Genomic DNA, 16,082 nt, shown 5'->3' with positions numbered 1-16,082 from the left:
GGGATAGACGGTAGTAATTGCAACCGATAATAAAATCTTTAAGATTTTTAAAATAAACAAACAGATGAAGTCTGAAATTAGTACAGGACAAGGTATTCTTAACCGAGATCAGCCTCGATAGACACAAAAAAACCGTTCAGAAAACGACATATATAAGTTTAGCTGGAAAACAAGTGTTCAAATGTGTGTGAATTCCTAAGGGACTAAACTGCATAGGTCATCGGTCCCTAGACTTACACACTACTTAAACTGACAAGGGGAGGCAGCCAATTGTGAAATTCAGATTCGATTCATACTGCGGCCTCCCCTTGTCAGTTTAAGTAGTGTGTAAGTCTAGGGACCGATATATATATATTAATGAATTGCTTATGCATGTTGGTGAAGGCGGATCGCTCTCCAATTGTACCGCCTCCATTTTTCCGTGTGTAAGTCTAGGGACCGATATATATATATTAATGAATTGCTTATGCATGTTGGTGAAGGCGGATCGCTCTCCAATTGTACCGCCTCCATTTTTCCGTTTGTTTAACAGGGTGTACCAAAGCTCTCACGTCCGCACTGATTTTCGACGATGTTATAAGTTGCGCTAGGGACCGCATCTACCTTCTTTCGAAGTTAGCAGGCAACTACGCTGTTATGCGGCGGCTCGTTTCGGCCCATTCAACATCTGTCCATCAAGTGTAACGAGCGAGTAACGGAGTTTATATTTAATACCTGCCACAGCAAATTTGTGTTCGTGGGGTCTGTATTCTAATTCGAACGTTTGACTTACGCTATACGTATTCGTTTCGGAATATCGTTTCTACTTCTTCCGTTAACTATACGTGGTAAACATTATGAAGACAATCAATAACATTTGTGAAATACAACTTTATTTGCGGAAAACATAATGATGTTCGAAGTCGCCAGTTTTCCCACGACAAACGACTTTCAACAACTTATTATATGCATAATTGTTGCAACTGATTGCCGGGAATTATATATTGTTGCAACTGATTGCCGGGAATTATTATATATATATATATATATATATATATATATATATATATATATATATATATATATATATATATATATGTGTGTGTGTGTGTGTGTGTGTGTGTATATATACACATTTGAATTACACAAAACAAATACTAAAAAAAAAAAGGTTGCATGGCGCGAGATTCGATCCGGCGACCTTCGGATTACAAACCCGAGCGCTTACCGCTGTGCCACGACGCTGTAGAAACTTATTAATCGTAGAGAGTATTTCACCGCAACGGTTTCTTTTAACTGTCGGTTTTCTCGACAACGGCTGAGAAGTGCATCTTGGTGCTTTGCCACATTACACCTGTGGCCATGAGCTTTTATTATGCGCAGTATGAATCGAATCTGAATCTCACAATTGGAGGCCTCCCCTTGTGAGTTAAATTAACTTATGCTGGGAACACACACACCCATGCCCGAGGGAGGACTCGAACCTCCGGCGGAGCTGCGAAACAGTTCGGGGACAGAATACTGAACGATGAAAGCTAGGTTTCGGCGTCAAAAAAGGGGGTGGCAGAACTCGGTGAACCTTACCGCATGGCTGGCGCTGCTTCTCTCCCGTAGTATCACGAAATAGTCGCGATCGCCAGATGACCGGAACGGCGATCGAAACCGTGTATCATTACTAGACTGTGACCGAAGTAACGAATCGTTAAAGTTAAATCTTACCGCAGCATGACGGAGCGCACCTATAGACAAGAAGCGGTCGCTGGGGAGACGATAGCTGGAGGTCCTTCCAAGAAGATGTTGCCGAATAGTCGAGAGCGGCGATGCTCAGGGTTTCTTTTAGCTGGTCGCTCGCTACCTCACATTAGTGTACTCAAGTGCTGAGTATTGCGCATCTGTTTGGACGAACAGTCATCATACAAGGCTTGTTGATACCCAACTGAATACAACAATGCGCATAATATCTGGCGCAATCAGACCTACTCCAGTTTATTGGCTTCCACTGTTAACCGGTATAATGCCTCCTGATCTACGCAGATGTACTGCCCTTATGAGAGAATTCCAGAAGACCTCCAGGAATTCTAATCTACCCGTGCATAACGACCTGCCACTTTTAAATCGTAATAGACTGAAATCACGCCGTCCAACTATGTGCGATGCTGCTGACATGGTTGCCAAGGATTTCAAACCTCTTGAAGAATGGAAAGGTCGGTGGGAAGCAGTGACAGACTTGCACCTGGATAATATCTTCTCAGGTGCTAAACTTCCAAGTGGATTCCACCTACCACGCAAGGCCTGGACTACTCTCAACAGAATCCGTACCGGCCATGGCCGATGCAGGGATGCTCTCTTTAAGTGGAAGAAGCTGCCTAATCCAGCCTGTGACTGCGGGGCTCCATACCAGACTGTTCACCACACTGTCAGTGAATGCAGGATTCGAGCCTATCACGGTGCCGTAGAGGACTTCCTGCTAGCAACTCCAGATGCAGTGCGGAGGATTGAAGGACTGTATATTCAGTTGTAAAGACAAACTTAAGTTTCTTGTGTGTCAATATGTACATGTAATTTAATTTCATGATATGTATGTATTAGCCATACGCTAAATAAATAAATAAGTGTGCTTCAGGCTGAAAAAGGCAGTTCCGGTGCGAACTTGCTGCGCGGTCAAGAGGCTCGTTCCCTACTCGGCCATAGAACTGGCCGCTTCCTTTTTGTCCCAGAGGTTTCCTAATCTGGCGCAGCTTTGCCCGTTGAAATGACGGCCTTTCCTGTATTCGTGCGTACCTCAAGACCAAGAAGATGGTCCGTTTAGACTTGAATATTTTCAACGGCCGCGGCGATATTGAAGTAATTATTAATTTCGGTCAAAATAACGGCAGCCGAAATCTGTTTAGAGATATCGGTTCCTCTTTATGTAAGGAGTTACGGTTTCTTTCCTCTCTGTACTTACTTAGATGCATCAATCCGTGGTTGAAATCTGTAGATACTTCCAAAAAAGCTGGTAAGTAAATTATGGAAACATCAGCGTTTTGTTTCTATTAAAAGACCCCGAATCTCTCCCCTGCTTTCATATTTATTAATTACTTCTCGACTCATCCTTTGTTTCCGGCCTCGTGCGGCCGCCCACACGCTCGCCAGAAGTCGTGGCGTTTTGGGAGGGTTCGTAACGCGATGTGTTACAAACCCGGTACAACCTTGTGGCCAGCATAGGAGCACGTTACAGAGCTTGCAGTGCCGTCCCTGGTGACCATATGCCGTATTAAGAACCGTGTCCCACCTTATATAATATCCAATATCCAGGGGACCGTCACAAGTCGCGGCTACTTCAGTGCTATTATTGTTTTTGAATAAAAGTGTCATTCTGTTCGTCTCATTGTGTACTTCTTTCAGTTATCTTATCCGGTGCACTGTAGTAGTTTTTCTATTTACCGTTCAAGTTCCACGGAGCTGCGTGACACATCATGCGAAAGTTGCTTTCGTCCTCAAGTTTTGGGTACCACTGTATTTCAAAATTCGGGCACTGAGTAGATGGAAGCAAAGTGTTGTGTACATAGTTCCGCGTAGTCAGCGCGTACACAGGCGCAGCGCTCGTCCGTCTCCGCTCTACGAGATGGCGCTGCCATAAAGACGGACCAAATTCTGCTTCCGCTGATCCGCGTATTAATATGTAACGCAGCCAATGAGATTGCTGCTAACGTAGAACCTTTTATCCTCGCGGGTCACACTCGCGCAGTGATACCTGAACGCGCGAGGTATTATAACGAGTGTACAGACTCTGCATTAGTCTGCATTTGTCTGTACCAGTCTATAGTCAAGTTTCAGTTTGCGCCTAATAAGATTATCATATTCCTGTACATACCCACGAAGAGAAGTGTATAGACACTTTGTCAAGTATCAGAGATATGTGAGAATAAGATTAACGTACCAAGCCCAAAGGAACATCAGATTGTCAATTGTAAACAGCATCCAGAATCAATTTGAGTAAGGTCTATGCTTTTTATTATTTTAATAAATGTGTGTGAAAATTAATCAAGTTCTGTTTAAAGTTGGTCACCGTCAATCTGCTACTCTGAGCGTGCAAGTGGCATTTCTATTGTCTGACCTAACGGCAGAAGATAAACACGCCACAATAAGACCACGAGAGATATTGCTGACACTCGCCTACTTCGTTAGAGCGACAAGTCAAATAATCTGATGGTGTGTGTACCGAAGGTCTTACAGTACGCACACCACACAAAGAGATTAGTTAGGACATACAGCGTTTGGATAGTTTCTCACCGGAGTCTGGGTTGATGCGCGCGCGCAGCTGCAGCTTGGTGCCGATGGGCACGGCCTGGTCCACGGGCAGCTCGCCGCTCAGGTTGCCGACGCGCGCCGGCGGCGCCTCCTTGTACAGCGCCACCTCGTACTCCAGCCGCCCGGGGGACTCCTCCGCCACGCCCGACACGCGGGCCCCGTGCGCGCTGCACACAGCCGGAACCTGCGTCACTCAGTCTGCGGTGACCACTGGTGGCTCGTGCAAAATTTTACAAAAGTGCTACAATGTGGTGGCTTAAAGCCAGCTGATTTACAGGGGTAGTAATAGTAACTACGCTGAAGCGCCAAACAACTTGTATAGGTATGAGCATTCAAATACAGAGATATGTAAACAAGCAGAATACAGCGCTACGGTAGGCAACTCCTATATAAGACAGCAAGTGTTTGGCGCAGTTGTTAGATCAATTACTGCTGCAGGTTATCAAGATTTAAGTGAGTTTGAACAGCATCTTCGAGGTAGCGATGAAGTCGGGATTTTCCTGTACGGCTATTTTCACGAGAGTACCAGGAATATCATGAATTCCGGTAAAACATCAAATCTCCGATATCGCTGCATCCGGAAAAAGATCCTGCAAGAACGAGACCAACGACGACTGAAGAGAATCGTTCAGCGTGACAGGAGTGCAACCCTTCCGCAAATTACTGCAGATTTCAATGCTGAGCCATCAACAAGTATCAGCGTGCGAACTATTAAACGAAACTTCGGAGCTGAAGGCCCACTCGTGTACCCTTGATGACTGCGCGACAAGACCTCGCCTGGGCCCGTCAACACCGACATTGGACTGTTGATGACTGGAAACATGTTACCTGGTCGGACGAGTCTCGTTTCAAATTGTATTGAGCGGATGGACGTGTACGGGTATGTAGACAATCTCATGAATCCATGGCCCCTGCATGTCGGTTGGGGACTGTGCAAGCGGGTGGAAGCTCTGTAAAAACTCTATTAAACGAAACTTCGGAGCTGAAGGCCCACTCGTGTACCCTTGATGACTGCGCGACAAGACCTCGCCTGGGCCCGTCAACACCGACATTGGACTGTTGATGACTGGAAACATGTTACCTGGTCGGACGAGTCTCGTTTCAAATTGTATTGAGCGGATGGACGTGTACGGGTATGTAGACAATCTCATGAATCCATGGCCCCTGCATGTCGGTTGGGGACTGTGCAAGCGGGTGGAAGCTCTGTAATGGTTTGGGGCGTGTGCAGTTGGAGTGATATGGGTCCCCTGATACGTCTAGATACGACTCTGACTGTTGAGATGTACGTAAGCATCCTGTCTGAGCACCTGCATCCATTCGTGTGCATTGTGCAGTCCGACAGACTGTGGCAATTCCAGCAGGACGACGCGACACCCCACACGTCCTGAATTGCTACTGAGTGGCTCCAGGAACACTTTTCTTAGTTTAAACACTTCCGCTGGCCAACAAACTCCCCAGACACGAACTTTATTGAGCATATCTGGGATGCCTTGCAACGTGCTATTCAGAAGAGATCGCCACCCTCTCGTATTCTTACGGATCTATGGATAGCCGTGCAGGATTCATGGTGTCAGTTCTCTCCAGCATTACTTCAGACGTTAGTCGAGTCCATGCCACGTGTTGCACCACTTATGCTTCTTCGCAGAGGCCCTACATGATATTAGGCAGGTGTATCAGTTTCTTTAGCTCTTCAGTGTAAATTGAATATATTAATTTCACGTATACAAACTTAACTGTTTAAATATATTTAAAATTTATAATTAATAGTTTAAAATTGTGAGGAATAGAAGAAAATGAAAAACTTATAGTAGCAGCAGGAATCGTACACAAGCTGCACTTGACCACTTTCTTTTTTGTGAAGTTTACGAAATGCAGTTGACCACTGTTTTTCTCGTTCACCAAAAGAAAGGTAAAATGAATGCAACATTCGAACAGAAAAGTGCTTGTACACTTTATCCAACTCCTTGACGATTAAATACCAGATACAGCATATTCGAAAAATGCTCAAAAATGATTAAAAATATATCCTCCAGTAACACAATGGCCTAAAGTGGACATAATTCATTTCGTTGTCTCTTCTGGCATCGGCAGCACTTGTGCGACGAAGTTAACCTTTGACGTTGTTCTGATATTGACAAAGAGTACTTTTTGTGTCTCATCAAATTCCTAATTTAGTGTTTCTGTATAAATGCAAGCATACTCTCACGAATATTCCTGTGCCTAACAGCGATCATAAGCTTCATGTTGCTTCTGTATTCAGTGCCCAAAGCATTTCGTTTTAGAGAGCGGTCTTAGCTGGGCGTGATGCTTCACAGAAAGGCCGCGTCCAATGTTCATACATAATTTCAGACTTCCTCGTGTTCAGCTTCGAAAGTTTGTGTTTATTAATGATATGGTAGAGCTTTCCCTACTTCTTGATCGTTCGTGGCAAGAAAGCGAACATTATCTGCACGCGTGTTACAAACAATTTTGTTCCAATTAATGGATAATCCTCGTAAATATTGCGTCAGTGTGCCAAGCAAGAAGAGTTCAATGGCAGTGGCAAATAGAGCCATCGACATCGGACAACCCTGTCTCACAGAGCTGCATATTTTGATTTCTTTACTCAGCTTATTATTGACCACTGCCCTTGTATGACTTTTACCTAGAAGTTCACGTAAAAGGTTTGTAACATGTATTGGAAATCTCATTGACTGCGTGGTGTTTATGTGGTGTCACCGCCAGACACCACACTTGCTAGGTGGTAGCCTTTAAATCGGCCGCGGTCCGCTAGTATACGTCGGACCCGCGTGTCGCCACTATCAGTGATTGCAGACCGAGCGCCGCCACACGGCAGGTCTGGAGAGACTTCCTAGCACTCGCCCCAGTTGTACAGCCGACTTTGCTAGCGATGGTTCACTGACAAATTACGCTCTCATTTGCCGAGACGATAGTTAGCATAGCCTACAGCTACGTCATTTGCTACGACCTAGCAAGACGCCATTATCAATTGCTATTTATCTTGTGATGCATGTACCGTCAGACCGATGTTCACCAATTATGGATTAAAGTTAAGTATTCCAGAAGCTACGTACTTTATTTGCTAGTCTCCATTACTTGTCCTGTTCCAAACCTCACGCCATCCTGCGTGAGCTTCAACGCGTGCCTTTCGGCTTCCTCTCATTGTGGGTTGGCGCTCTGGCCAATCCACAACAGTTTATGTAATATTGGTGGCTTACACTGTCGAGAACTTCTGCAAAGTCAAGTGACACTAAAGCACACTTGATATTGCAGGCCTCTACAATGGCGATTACATCTCTGTACTAACATAATTTGTGGAAGAGCTTTCTGTCCATGCCTACACTTGTCTGGTACCGACCCGTTATCGTATTCATTAACATTTTAAGTCTGTGGAAAATGATGCATGTCATGAGTTCATAATCACTGTTCAGTAACGAATTGATCCAAAACCATCAACTAATCTGCTCCCTGGATGTTTAGGGATTAAGGGGAGGTTTACTGTATTTTGGTTCAAAAAATAGATTTTTTAAAATTGCATTTTTGGATCCATAAAAGTCTTTAAAATCCACCCCTGAAGCGGTTTTTTCGAATACGGAACGGAAATGTCTGTTATTCGCGGCTGAACAAAAAAATGCATCTGCCTGAAATCGGCCTTTTTCACGCACCAGTTTTTTTCTTTCGGAGGACGAGTTATTGTACCGATGCTTGGGAGGAAACACACAAAATACAAATGAAACTTTGAACGCTTGTGTTTGGAAGTTAGCCCCCAAGCATTTGCATTCTGTTGCGAAGACTGTGGAGATTGCGACTTTCCTGACACTGAATAGCTTCAACGAACGGTATTCAGCATTTCTGAAGACCTTGACAACGATGGACGTCACCCTGGGACTCCATTCGACGCAGTTCGCCAAGCATTCGGACGACCACCAGACTCAAGCAGCCGAAAACCGCTTGTCACCGGCCGTACGAGCAGCTCTGGAGCAGCGCAGGATGGCCCAGATCGAGCAGAACGCCCTCTATGAGGAAGAGGAAGGACTAGTTTATGGACCCGGAATAGCAGATCGAACGTACGTTGAATAATATTGCATTTATATGTAGTCAAAACTTCAAACGCGTTTTTCTCGAAATAACTTTTTTTTATCGCGTAGTACGGTAACTTCAAATTTACTGAACCGATTGGCGTGATTCTTTGTTTCCGACGAAGCTAACTAAATTGTCTAGGAGTTGTACCACTTTTATTCCGATCCATCAACTATAAATGTTTGTACTTGGCCGACAACGTCGAAAAATCGATGAAAAAACCCAATTTTTTTTTCAAATGGCAGGCATTTTGTTTTTTAAGGTCCAAATAACTTAAGCGAGGTACAACTCCTAAAGAATCTTATATAATTCACTAATGTCAACTCAATTTTGATTTCAGACGAGCCGGCTGACCTGTGACATACCGCGCGTGGAGGTCTACATCGAAATTTTGTTTCGTTCCGACGGCACTTCCACCTTTGCTCTTAGACATTTCCAGTCGAAAAAATTCCAGTTTGTAGAGAAAATATCAATAAACATTTTGACCAAATTTGAGATTGATATCTATAACATATCCCGATAAAATAATTCTCAAAGAACATGCTTTTTTAGGGCCAAAGATAGCAAACCTCCCCTTAACACAGCGATTCCTTCCACGAGCTCTTTAGGAACATTAAAATACATACAAAATAAGTTAAATTTCAATTCTAGTTGATATACATGCTAAAATTCCACGTTGATGCCGTCTAGTCATAGAGTTTTATTTGTTGAAATTCATGCTATAGCACATTCAAGTCCTTCTTCAACGATTTCATTCACGAGGATTTCGACTTCACCAGCGCTTAATTCTCCTAGCAGGTTTTGCAGTAGTTCCTGTCGTATTCCTTCATCGGTGTGTTTCACTGCCACCAGGTCCTAAAGGTGTTTATGGACTGCATATTGCCGTCATTTAGCTTTAGATATGTCATATTATCCTTTTCCCTATATTATTTTCACAGACGACATGGAACATGGATGGTTCTTCTTCGTCTATCAAGTGTTGCTACCAGGACCTTATTTTATAGCCTTACACGAGTGTAAGTTCTAGGTCCATAACTCTCTGACACAGGTAAAGTGCAATTCGGTTGTTTTCTTTTGCCTTAAATTCTTCTCCCCTGCATAAATTCTTAACATTTTAGTTATTATTGGTTTGACATGTTTTAGCCACCATTCTGTTACCGAATTGTATCGTGCCAATTTCCTTTCGCATTTCCTCCATGTTTCGTCAAAATCACATCGACATTCTGCATCTTGGAAATCAGTATCATTGAGTTTTCGGTGAGAAATGTTTCTTGCTTACTGATGGTTGCACTACGTATACAGGGTGGTCAAGAACAGTCTGAAAAGCTTGTAAGGCTGTTGAAGGGTAGGTTGTGCTGAGAAATAGTTGTTAAGAAAAGAAAATTCGATACGTTGCGCCGTTTCCGAGTCAAATAGCATTGAAGTTAGCCAATGAGGCTGTTGCACGCCAATTCAAGCAACCCCCCAGAGATGGTGTCACCAAACGTGTTCATCGTTTGGATTTACAAAATCAAACAAGAGAGCGATATAAAAATCGGGAATGGGGCTGTAGTAAGGATCGAACCAGATCCAAAGGCTGAACAGTCTCGTGCGTTATCATGTACGTTGTTAGAACAACTGACATTAATTGTACTTCGCACGCCGCTTGAATTTACGCGCGGAACGGCCTGGTTGACCAACTTCTGTGCTAGTTAGCTCGTAAACAGCGCAACTTATCGAATTTTTTCTTAACAATTATTTCTCAGCTTGATCAACCCTGCAACATCTATACAGGCTTTTCAGACTGTTTCTGACCACCGCGTGTATGCTGCATGATCAGAGAAAATTGTTGGCCAATCTTCTGAATGTAAGTCTCGATTTATTAAATGTTCTGCAACATAAATTCTGTCGAACCAACTGGCGGAGTGGCTCGTGTCGTCTGTGTGAACCAGGTGCTCTTCCGTGCGTATGTTACTAAGTATCAATCAGACGCATTAAGCGAATGATATGTTCCAGTTCTGCGGATTTGTTTAAGTTGGGCGTCTGATATTTTAGGCTCAGCAGGCAACTGAAATCACCTGATAGTGTTATGAGCACTGAGCTAACCAGCAAAAGCAGATATGAGAACATTATAGTCTCTCTCTTACATTATAATGGTCACACAATGGAACGTGTCAATGTTTCTTATTTCGCATAACATAACTGTATACTGAATGTTTAAACTCATTTCAGCACCGTAGCGAGGACATTTTATTCTGCTCATGTTCTTTACACAGTCATCTGCATCTGTGTTCAATGCTGGTTTGACTCAGTATTTATATATCTTCTATAGTCACAATGTAACTCTGTATACTGAATGTTTAAACTCATTTCAGCACCGTAGCGAGGACATTTTATTCTGCTCATGTTCTTTACACAGTCATCTGCATCTGTGTTCAATGCTGGTTTGACTCAGTATTTATATATCTTCTATAGTCACAATGTAACTCAAAAGAGAGTTGGCTCTACAGTCTGCATAGTTATAGGAAAATCCTACTTTATCTCTCAATAATTCTTGGACATTCAATAGAACACGTCGTGTTACTAATTATTTTATATAATGAAACGTTTTAGTTGATCTTTAACATCAGCTTCACAACTTTGGCAAAGATATATTTTATTCCTATGTGCTTTACACAGTCTCTCCAACTTAATGCCTTTGGTATCTTAGAATCTTTCAAATAATATTTTTGATTTCATTACCTATGTGAGCTGGAGCACGTTTCATGAACGTTGAACAAAGTGTGAGATTCTCTAGAACTTCTACAACTCAAACATAGTGCATGTACAACACAAAACATGAGAAATTTAGAAAAACGCACAATAGAAATATTTGATGAATGTTTCGTCCAGGTACGTAAACCATCCATGTTTTCGCCAAATTATATGTTAAACAACTTCAGCATCTGTTTGGGTAGGCTTCTGCGGTCATTGCCACAGTCGGGAAAATTCTTTTTGGTATTGACCGCATTATCATATGCGTAATACTTCCGATGTTCCGCGACTATTGCAAGTGGTCTTCCTTAGGGTGTCTTTTACGGTAACTACCGAATGAGGTTTCTTCTCCTTATTGTTATTTCACCCCCCTCGCCCCATATGGGCCGAGGGTGCACTGTCAGCAGTACAATTCTTCGCTCTTCAGCAAGGCGAATTAAAAAATGTACAGTGAGAAATGCAAACAAAATTTGGGGTTGTTTGCTATTTTAAATTAAAAATCAGAGATGGACAGTTAAAAACTACGGAAATATGTACATTTTAAAAACACATGGCTGGGAGGTGAAATTCTTCATATAAAAACACTGAAACATCAAACCTTTATTTAAAATCTGAAGGACCTTCACTGGGGTGAGAGGTGTTGCTGGAGGAGAGACAATATTCCGCAAGGTTGAGGGGTGTGGGTATGAAGAGAGGGGAACTAAGGAGATTAGGGGTAGGAGCTGAGGTGGAGAGTGGGAAATACAGTCGGTGGGAAAGACAGAGGAGTAGTGTGTCGTGTAGGTAGGGCAGTGGTTGCGAGTGGAAAGGGATGGGGATGGATGGAGATAAAAAGGAAAGAGGAGCCCTGATGTACAGTGGGATACGTAGGGAAGAGTTAAAGTTGATGGGAGGGATAAATTTGGAGGCGGATCTCATTGTCTGGGAGAGGGTCTTGGTTAAAGTTGGGTTGGGATAGGATATGGAATGTGTATAGGTGTAGGGACAGAGGGATGTGTTTATGCATTTGTGAAGCTGCCGCAGCATGCCAGCTTTGGTGACCAGCAGGGAGTCAATAGGGTTACTGGTAATTAGTTTGTGGACAGTGCAGTAGATATGTAGGTGTTCAGTGTGGTTGAGGAGGTGTGAGAATTTGATGAGGTGGTAAAGGATCCAGGTGGATGTGGAAAGCGAGACAGAGAGCATGGCGTTTGAGGATTTGGAAAAAAAAAAACTTGTAGGACTTTAATGGGGTAGGCATCTATGCAACATTTGCATAGCAGAGTATGGGTCAAATCAGGGTTTTGTAGGTGTGAAGAATAGTAGAGGGGTGTAATCCCCAAGTTCGGCCTGTCAGTAATTTTAATAGTTTTAGTATATTGTGGGTTTTCTGTTGGATGGTCAGTAGCTGAGGTTTCAACGTTAGTTGCCAGTTGAGGGTTAGTCCAAGATATTTTAGAGTGTTAGTTAGCTGTATAGGATGGCTGTAAATGGTGAGGTAGTAGTTATGGAGGCACAAGTTGTGGGTGGTTCGTCTTATAATTATTACCTGGGTTTTGGAGGGGCTGATCTTGAGGAGAAATTGGTTATACCAGGAGGTAAACTGACTGAGGTGAATTGAAGGGATCGTTGGGATTTCTGGAGTCTAGGATAGAGGGTGAGGAAAGAATTGTCATCAGTATACTGAAGGAGATGTACTGGTAGGGGTGGTTTGGGCATATCAGCTGTGTAAAGGAGATAGAGGAGAGGAGAGGGGGTGGAGCCTTGAGGCACTCCCACAGTGGGGTGGAAGGTATGGAAACTGATATTGTTATTCGTGACGAAGCGTGAGTGATTAGATAACAAGGATGCAATATGGTGGACATAGTTAATTGGAAGTGCATATTCTGGAGTTTGAAAAGGAGACCTGAATGCCATACACAGTCATAGGATTTTTCAAGGTAGAGGGACACAAAAGTAATGGATTTATGGGAGTTGAGTTGGTGGGATAGGGGATGTGTGAGGTGCATGAGCTGATCATCAAAGGAGAAACTGTGACACAAGACACGCTGGTCAATGTGAAGAATGTGGTACTGGTTCAAGTGTTGATGGATGCGTCTGGAGATGATGGCTTTGAAGACCTCACTAAATACTGAGGTGAGGCAGTTGGGGCAGTAGGAGGAATTATCTGTTGGAGGTTTGTGGGGTTTGAGGAAAAGCAGGATTTTGGATGCTTTTCATTGTTGAGGATAGTAATCTGTGGAAAGGATAGTGGTTGCAAGAGTGATGATAAAGGAGAGGGGGCATTATCTGCGGTGTTGGTACGTAATGCAGTAGTGGTTGGGGAGGTGTTTCCTTTTTTTGTGGAGTACTTTTTACATCACTCGCCATAACTGGTGTATTTAATTCTGTGTGCAGTATGTTGTCCAAGAACTGGAAGCTGGGAGGCAGAATTGGGACAGTGGTATTTGCTTTCATAGATGACAGGGAAAAGATAGTAATCAAAATGTGGGTATCAGGGATGGAGAAGATGTCAGACAGAGTGATGCAAAGTGTTTAGCTTTGCTCAAGTTATCAGATAAGGGGTGGTTATCGAGGAGAAGGTATTAAGGTATGGGGTTATTGCCAGTGAGTTGATGGAATGCTTGCTACGGTCGCAGGTTCGAATCCTGCCTCGGGCATGGCTGTGTGTGATGTCCTTAGGTTAGTTAGGTTTAAGTAGTTCTAAGTTCTAGGGGACTGATAACCATAGATGTTAAGTCCCATAGTGCTCAGAGCCATTTTTGATGGAATGCTTTCCAGTACTTGGAAGAGTTAATGGGGAGCATAAGGTAGAATTTGGTGCATGTCTGGCGTCAGTTCCAGGATTTTTTTTTATTTAATAAATTTTTGGGTATTTCTCTGTATTCACCAGTGACATGTGAGTGTACACTGGTCAATAGTCTGCAAGAAGAAGTGGTGTATATGATGGGATTCTCAGAGGAGTAGTAGGGCTTATGGGGCGAGGGAGTGGCTGTGAGGACATGTGGTCTTGGTAGAAATGTGACAAGGTCTACAGCAGGAAGGATGTGGCATGAGGGATATCGTCAGGCTGCTAGAAGCACAGGGAATGGCTTCCAGTCTAGGTTTCTATGGTTTCCTGATAGCCATTCCAGTTTGCACGGGAGTAGTCTTGGATAACTCTTCGGTGGGGGTTGGGGTTGTGTGCCAGATGGTGAAGTTGTGTGGAGGAGATGGTGAGGAGTAGAGGTAGGTGTTCACTTCCACTCAGATGAAGGACTTCTGCAGTGAGGTGTCCAAGGCGATTGGGAGATGTTAGGATGACATCAGGGATGGTGCTGCTTTAAAGATGGGTGTGGTGTGGGGTGGGGCCAGTGTCACCTTGCAGGGACTCAGTAAGCTGTGTGGGGGATCTGCTATGGATATTAAGGTCTATGGCAATAATGTAGATGGAAAAGGCATGATCTATATGAGTGAGGAAGTGATACAGGATGGAGCAATTAGGCTGGATGTAGTTGGTGGCACAGGTAATGGTTAGGGTTTGGAGAAAGAGGGTGATGATAAGGTGATGGTGGGAGTATTGTATAAGAGTTGTAGCTGAACAGGGATGTTCTTGTTGTGGCCAACTATAACTCCACCTCTGGCCAAGGGAAGAAGGTTATCTGTGTGGTGGAAGATATAGGGAGACGTTTGGATGGTGTGATAGGGTTGGAGGAATATATCGTTAAGGATAAATGTATGGATGTTGCGTTGGAATAGGTTATTCGTTAAGTGATGTTTATTGGTGAGGAGAGAGTAGACATTGGAGTACAGGATTTTGTGTTGTTATAAGGGTTGAGAGTGTTCAAAAATATGTGTGGAATCTTATGGGACTTAAATGCTAAGGTCATCAGTCCCTAAGCTTACACACTACTTAACCTAAATTATCCTAAGGACAAACACACACACCCATGCCCAAGGGAGGACTCGACCCCCGCCGGGACCGCCACACAGTCCATGACTGCAGCGCCTCAGACCACTCGGCTAATCCCACGCAGAAGGTGAGAGTGGTTTGTGTGGATGAGGTCTGATGAGGTTTAGACAAGGGTATCGAGGTGGGTGCAAATGAAGTGGACCTGGTTGTGGGAGGATGTCGCTTGGTTCTTGAGATGGAAGATGGTGTGGGCAGCAAGGGATATTTGTTGGAGCGTGTATGGACTTTGGAATGGGTGGATATTTTGGAGGAAGATGTAATTATTTGATAATATCTTCAGCTTTGAGAGTTGGGCAGAGGGAATTGTTGGGTGAGTGGAGTTATCAGTGTGATGGATTGGCACAGTGACCTCAGGTTTGGTAGGTTGTGGCTTAGCTTTGCATTTTGCCGAGTAAGTGGGATGGGAGTCATTGCAGGTGTTTCAGGTAGGAGGGGATGGTAAGTTAGGGTGCTGTTTAAAAAATCTGGAAGGTTTTGCAGTGTGGACAGCTACGTGGGTTTTTACAGTCTGCAGTAAGGTAGTCATTGTAACAGGGACATTTTTGGCAGCGTTAGGACTGAGGACGGGATTTTGAAGGTTTGGCCTTGTGGTGGTGGTGGCAGACCAGGGCTCCCTCTTTAAGGAGGAGTTCTATGGTGACAGCAGATTCAGAGAAGACATGGACGAGGTGAGTGGGGCCCAGGTACAGACTTCTAAACCCAGGTAGTTTTTCAGCTCAGATGCCACTTCCTCATCCTTGATATGAAGGTCGACCTTTGCGATCACTGCAATGAGGCTTCGAGGACGGAGGGGAGGCTGTAGTTGTTTGGCCCTGGGTGTGATGGTGAGAGGTATTAAGAAGCCTTTGGCATCAAAGTTAATGTGAGGAATTTCGGAGAGTAGGGTGGTATTGAAGCGGGGATTTACGGACTTAAGTAAGACAGAATCTTTCCTTGCGATCATTTGTTGTCTGAGAAGTTTGGGTAGGTAGTTTTTGATGTCAAGGGTGAGGGATTTGGGTTTAAGGAACTTAGGGTCAGGGTTGGGAGGATGAAGATGTAGATGAAGGTGAAGAAGTTGGAGAAG

General features: G+C 43.8%; 1 protein-coding gene across 1 annotated transcript in view; it reads right to left on the bottom strand.

The window, feature by feature from the left end:
- LOC126251319 (uncharacterized) overlaps positions 1–16,082 on the bottom strand; it is a 285,573-nt gene that overhangs the window by 133,229 nt on the left and 136,262 nt on the right. Inside the window, exon 5 of the mRNA XM_049951649.1 lies at positions 4,255–4,439. Within this exon, the coding sequence (XP_049807606.1) occupies positions 4,255–4,439 (185 nt within the window). The remainder of the gene's footprint in view (positions 1–4,254; positions 4,440–16,082) is intronic.

This window comes from Schistocerca nitens, chromosome 4, assembly GCF_023898315.1.
Source record: "Schistocerca nitens isolate TAMUIC-IGC-003100 chromosome 4, iqSchNite1.1, whole genome shotgun sequence".
Lineage (NCBI taxonomy): Eukaryota > Metazoa > Arthropoda > Insecta > Orthoptera > Acrididae > Schistocerca > Schistocerca nitens.
The sequence above is the reverse complement of the archived record's forward strand: the minus strand, read 5'-3'. Positions and strand labels throughout refer to the sequence as shown.